We start from the raw sequence: 6,242 nt of genomic DNA on the forward strand, positions 1-6,242 counted from the left end.
TCATTATGCACAAGATAATCCACACTGGAGAAAGATACTATGCATGCTGTGCATGTAGGATACCCCTAGAGGTCAGTACTCAGTATGTACCAGAGTTTACACGGGAAAGAAGTCCTAGCAGTGAGTGTGGGAAATCTTTTCATTCCTAAGTCCCAATTCAGGCAGCACCTGGGAATCCACACAGGGAAAAGCCTTATGTATGCACTGGAGGTGGGAAGACCTTCAATGCAGGTCAGATTTCCATAAGCCCCAGGTAACTAATACTAGAGAGAGATCTATAACCTGTCAAAATGTGGAGAGTGCTTCTTCTAGAAGTCAGAGTTGGCTGCCTGTCAGTGAACTCACCTTGGAGAGATGCTTTTTGAGAGCTGTGACTGGGGGAAATTGTTCAGTAAGAAACCACAGCTCAAGGTGCCTCAGCAAATTAGCAGGGGATGGAGATCTTGTGTATATTCTGAATGTGGAAAGGCCTTCAGCAATATGTCAAATTTTAGTAAATACCAAGCAAATCAACCAAAAACAAATCTCATCGCACTTCTTCTGAGGAAGACTTCCCAGAAAGACAGTCTCAGTATCCATTACAATGTTCACACATGAGATAAATTGTATGAAAATTTCTCTTGAAAATCAGATATAATGTACCTCATAGAATTCATGCTTCAGAAGAGCTTTGGGAGGCATCACAAAGTCACAAATACATGAGGGAAATTACTCAGAAAGTGACTTTTCATAATACACTGAGAAAAATTTTTGTATTTTGACTAGCCTTGTTAAGGATTGTAGAATTTATTTGGGGGCAAACTCTTAAATCAGTGCATCAAGAAAATTCTTTCTTCAGAAAGCCCCACACTGAGTATCCCTTGTCTGAAATTCATGAGACCAGAAATACTTTTGATTTTGGACTTCTTTCACATTTTGGAATATTTGAGTAGACTTTACCAGTTAAGCATGTCTAATCCAGAAATCCAAATCCAAAACACTCCAAAATCTGAAACTGTTCAAAGAGTTCCAAGTTTTAAAGCATTTCAAATTTTGGACTTTCAACCATACAAGATAGATTGCTACTTAATTATCTGAAAGTTTGAGAGAAATCATACTTGTGATAAACCTTTTAGTGTGGTTTATTAATATTTTTCTTTTGTACCAGGCAGGACCTTGCACTTGCCAGGCAGGCACTAGTGCCACTGAGCTACATCTCCGGCCCATGGTGTATTAATATTTTAATTGGCCAAACACTGAATGATGATAGCTTGGTACATATGTACAGTGATACCTCAGTTTTCAAACTCAGTTCATTCCATTTGTGCTCGAGAACTGAACATACTTCTCCCATAAGAAATAATGGAAAACCAAATAATTGGTTCTGAGGCCCAAAAATTATACTTATAAATTCATTTTTCCAAGCCTTTAACAAATTTCACAGTGATTCCTTTCTTTAACTCTTACGGTTCACACAGTTTTCCTCTTAGCTTTCTGGTCGGTATCACTAGCTTTCTTTGGAGCCAAGGTTATGATATTTCACACAAATAAAGTGCAAAATAGCACAGTGCTTTAACACAGTAACACAAGTGCTATATGTTCTCTGGGTGAGAGCAGCCCTTAGACTGAAGCGTCACCCCTTTGTGCCCACATTGAGATGTGATGGGAAATTCACTCTCTGCCCCTACAGGTTTTTTCAGGATGGATTTTCGGTTGGACAGTGGAGCAAATACCAACACCGAGCAGATTTTGTTCAAACTTTGCTGTGTGAGTAGTGGAAGGTTCGAGGGTGGAGCCTGTATCAATCAGTGTGTACTAGAGAAACAGATATAACACAAGATATACAAATGTATAAGGAATAGATGTATACAAATGTATACATATACAAATGTATAAGGAATAGATCGGCTTACGATGGTCAGCCACAGTTGGACTAGGAAGTGTGCAGAGGGTGTCTGCATTCTGGAGGCTGAAGGGTCCAGCCCAAGATCTGGAGCTCACTGCAGTGTCTGTGCAAGTCCGAATCGTGAGGCCAGTGGGTCTGCGGCGGAATGCTGAAGAGTCTCAGGCAGAAGCCAAACAGTCTGTGCCAGAAGCCAGGAGAGGACGTCTGAGTTGAAGGCAAAGACAGGAGCTCCTGCGAAGAACCAGCAGTAGTCCTTCCTCATTTCCCTTTTATCGTATGTAGGCTGCCCGCCCTGGGGTGGGTCCTTTACACCTGCATCGTTGCTGTGCCGTTGTGCACACGCTGAAGATATTTACACATTGATGACCCCGGCCCCCTGCTGAATCACTTACACTTCTAAACTTTTCTTTTTTTTTTTTTTTTTTTTTGGTTTTGGTTTTTCTCCGGTACCAGGAACTGAACTCACGACCTTGCGCTTGCCAGGCAGGCGCTTTTGCCGCTGAGCTAAATCCCCAGCCCCTTAAACTTTTCAAGTTGATACAGTGAACAACATCTTAGAGCTAGAGTATGTCTTCTGCACCCCAAGACGTACAGCTGCTGTAGAGCTCCTTAAGTTTGTAGACTTCCCAAGTTGACACAATGTACCAACCATTACAGAGCCTTTTGACAACAGAGGTATCGCTGTATTTATCTGCATGAATATTAATATATGTATGTAAACATATGTGATCTAATCATATAGTTGTTGATGAAGAAGAGAAAACAGATACATTTGGCCAGTAATAAGAATAAACAGGGGCTGGGGATTTAGCTCAGTGGCAAAGCGCCTGCCTCGCAAGCGCAAGGTCATGAGTTCAGTTCCTGGTACTGGAGAAAAAAAAAAGAATAAATAGATGCCGCTGTGACTCCCACAGACAGTGAAAGACAATCAGGAGAGATTGTAAACAAGCCTATGTGAATTTATTGCACAGGTAATTAAAAACATTTGTTGAAAAATAAACCTTATCAACCTAAAAGTGCTGAGATAAAGATCTAAGCAAGTGAATACACACACACACACACACACACACACACACACACACACGTCTTTGTTCTTGAACTGGAAGACTTAATATAATTAGGGTACCAAAGTGATCTGTGAATTCAAAGTGACCCTAAGCAAATTCTCAGTGAGAGGATATATAGAAACTGGCAAGCTGATTCTATAATTTACAGACAAACAAAACACTGGAAAATCTTAAAGAATACTGAAATTCAATAACATCTATTGCAGCAAAACCCTCAAGTTCCAGCCCCACTGGCCTCAGGTCCCCATCCTCCTCCACAGCCCTCACCTACACAGGTGAAGACTCCTTTTCAAACTAAAAACTGGGAGTCATTTCCCAGCGAATGCTGTCGGAGCATTCCTGGCGGTGGAGCATTCCCGACCTGCAGTCTATTCCATGGCTCCTGAGCCAAAACACCCAGCAGAAGCACTGCATGAAAAACGCCTCAGAGCAGGACAGTTTGTTGTGTCTGCGAGCAGTCAGGGACAGTTAGACCAAGAGAAGGAACAGTGTCTGAAGTGGGTCATGGGGGCTGGGTTAGGGTGGGGCGGCCGCGGCATAGAGACTGCTTGCTCTCTCAGCTTTCATTCCCCTTCATGGTCCAGCTCTTCAGAAAGCCACAGCCACCCTGCTAAGGGCTCCGTGCTGGGTAACAGGGACAATGTCCAGTTCTGCCACCTTTACCTCTTACCTCTGCTTCCCAGAAGAAAGCAGGACTCATCTCCGTGTATTTGTAGGAATTAATGACCGAATGAATGAGTGAAATATAAATAAAACATTCAGAAAGTTTAAACTTCAAGATGGCAAAAGTAAAAAGTTTCTGCACAGCAAAGAAACGCTAACAAACCTACAGTATGCAGAACATTCTTGCCAGCTGTTCATCTGACAGCAGGTAATATCCACAGTTTTTAAGGATCTCAGAAAAGTGAACAAAAACCCCAAGTATCCAATTTTAAAATGGGCAACTTCTCCAGATAAACACTTCTTTTTGTTGTTGTTTTGTTTTGGTCTAGTTTTTCTTTTTTTTTTTTTTTTTGAGACAGGGTTTCACCATGTAGTTCAGTCTGGACTTGAACTCATGATGTAGCCCAGGTAGGCCTCAAACTGCCAGCAATCTTCCTGCCTCAGCCTCCCAAGTGCTTGGATTACAGAAATGTGCCACCACACCCAGACTAAATAAACACTTCTTAAAAGAAGAAATAACAAATGGGTAACAAATATATGAAGCAATGCTCCACATCCCTGGCCGTGATAGTAGGATGACTATTATGAAAAAACAAAAACAATGCTAGCAAGGATGTGGAGAAAAAGAAACTCATATCCTGTTGATGAGGATGTAAATGAGTATAGACATTGTGAGGAACAGCGCAAAAGTTCCTCAGATAACTGAAAATAGGTCCGTTGTACCACCAGCTATTCAATTCCGGGCGTACATCTGAAGTGAATGAAACCAGGTGTGGTGGTGCATGTCTGTAATCCCAGCACTCCCGAGGCTGAGGAAGACGGACCCCTGAGAGTTCAAGGTTAGCCTGAACTACATAGTGAGACCCTGTCTCAAAAAGAAGTATAAATGTTATATAAAAAATAAATAGGGGCTGGGGATTTAGCTCAGCGGCACAGCGCCTGCCTGGCATGCACGAGGTTCTGAGTTTGATTCCCAGTACTGGAAAAAAAGTTAAAAAAAATAAATAAATAAATGAAATCAGCATACCAAAGAGATGCTGGCACCCCCACATCTACTGTGGTGCTATTCACAATAGTTAAGGCACAGAATCATCCTGGGTTCCCATCAGTGGATGAATGAACAAAGAAAATACCAAATGGAACATTATTCAGACATAAAGAATGAAGTCCTGTTGTTTGCAGCCAAATGGATGTAATTGGCAGACCCTGAAATAAACCAGACTCTGGAAGACAAGCACTGCAAGTTCTTATATCTACAAGTTTTAAAAAAATAAACGACCTGAATGTAGAATACTGACAACTAATTTTTGGGAGGGGGATATGGATAAAGGGAGGCTGGGTTTGGTGAGTGTTTACAGTATTCATGTCTGGAAAGGTCGCACTGGTCCTCATTCCTATGTGCAATTAATATGTTAATAATTTTTTTAATTAAAGAGAATAGATAATATCAAAGAAGTTGGGAATGCTAGCCTAATATCAGATGAACGAGCCTTTAGTGCAACGTGTATTTCTACCCATTACCAGATCTTCATAAAGATCAAACTTTTAGTACAATAGAAAAATATAAAAAGTTTAAATATGTCATCTACAAACAGAGCCTTCACCTACGCAAAACACACAGAGTTTTAGCTCCTTCCACCAGAAACTTCTGATGGTGGACGAGTTAGTGTCCCTCCCTTGAGGACAGTGGCCACTTGGGGACAGTGGCCACTTGGGGACAGTGCCTAGGCCTGCTGTGCTGACCTCATTGTGCAGGGAGGGTGTGTCCACCCCGGGGCTGCTGAGCAGGAGAGGAAAGGCTTCCTGCTAACACGACTGGGCTTCTCTGTCCATCCCGTCCCTGGGTCCCACCCGACTTGACAGATGTCGATGGCCTCAGGGGTAACTCAGGGGTCAGGTCAGAGGGGACCCATTTTCACACTGCAGAAAATATCACTCAAGGGGGAGGATGTCAGCAGGGAGGAGTTGAGCTGGGTCCCTGCATGAGGGTGAATTGGTGAGTCTTTCACTCCTCTGGTCCCAGGTCCCAGGAGTGGATGTGGGTGGTGGGTGGCTGATCCCAAGGGCAGACTGGGCCCTGACAGTGGCCAATCCAAAGCTCCTCCCACAAAGAGGCACCACTCTTCCTGTGGGGCCTCCTAAAGGTCTCACAGCTCCGGGTTCCTCAGAAGAGAGGCGCTAAATAGACTCCACTGGGCGGGACCGCAGCTCCAGCTGGACATGCTGCCGCTGCTGCTGCTGCTGCTGCCACTGCTGCTGCTGCTCTGGGCGCAGGACGGGGCGAGCATAGGGCGTTACTCCCTGAAGGTGCGGAGCTCGGTGACGGTGCAGGAGGGCCTGTGTGTCCATGTGCCCTGTGAGGTCAGCTACCCCGATGAAGATGGGACTGAGTGGGATCCGGCTTATGGCTACTGGTTCCGGAGAAAGGATGTGCCTACAAGCCAAAGTGCTCCAGTGGCCACAAATGATCCAGATCGACAGGTGCAGAAGGAAGCCAAAGGCCGATTCCACCTCACTGGAGACCCCGGGGCCAACAACTGCTCCCTGGACATCAGAGATGCCAGGAAGAAGGATAAGGGGTCATTTGTCTTTCGGCTGGAGAAAGGAAAGACACGATATACTTACAC

At 44.0% G+C, this 6,242-nt stretch overlaps 1 protein-coding gene across 1 annotated transcript in view; it reads left to right on the top strand.

Annotated features, from left to right (window-relative positions):
* Positions 1–5,417: 5,417 nt before the first annotated feature.
* The window catches only part of LOC102005641 (sialic acid-binding Ig-like lectin 13), a gene marked incomplete in the record, with an annotated part of 14,228 nt that continues 13,403 nt past the window's right edge, over positions 5,418–6,242 (top strand). The window contains 1 exon segment of the mRNA XM_013508883.1: positions 5,418–6,242. Within this exon segment, the coding sequence (XP_013364337.1) occupies positions 5,836–6,242 (407 nt within the window).

This window comes from Chinchilla lanigera, unplaced genomic scaffold (genome assembly GCF_000276665.1).
Source record: "Chinchilla lanigera isolate Chin_1 unplaced genomic scaffold, ChiLan1.0 scaffold00157, whole genome shotgun sequence".
In the NCBI taxonomy this organism is placed as follows: domain Eukaryota; kingdom Metazoa; phylum Chordata; class Mammalia; order Rodentia; family Chinchillidae; genus Chinchilla; species Chinchilla lanigera.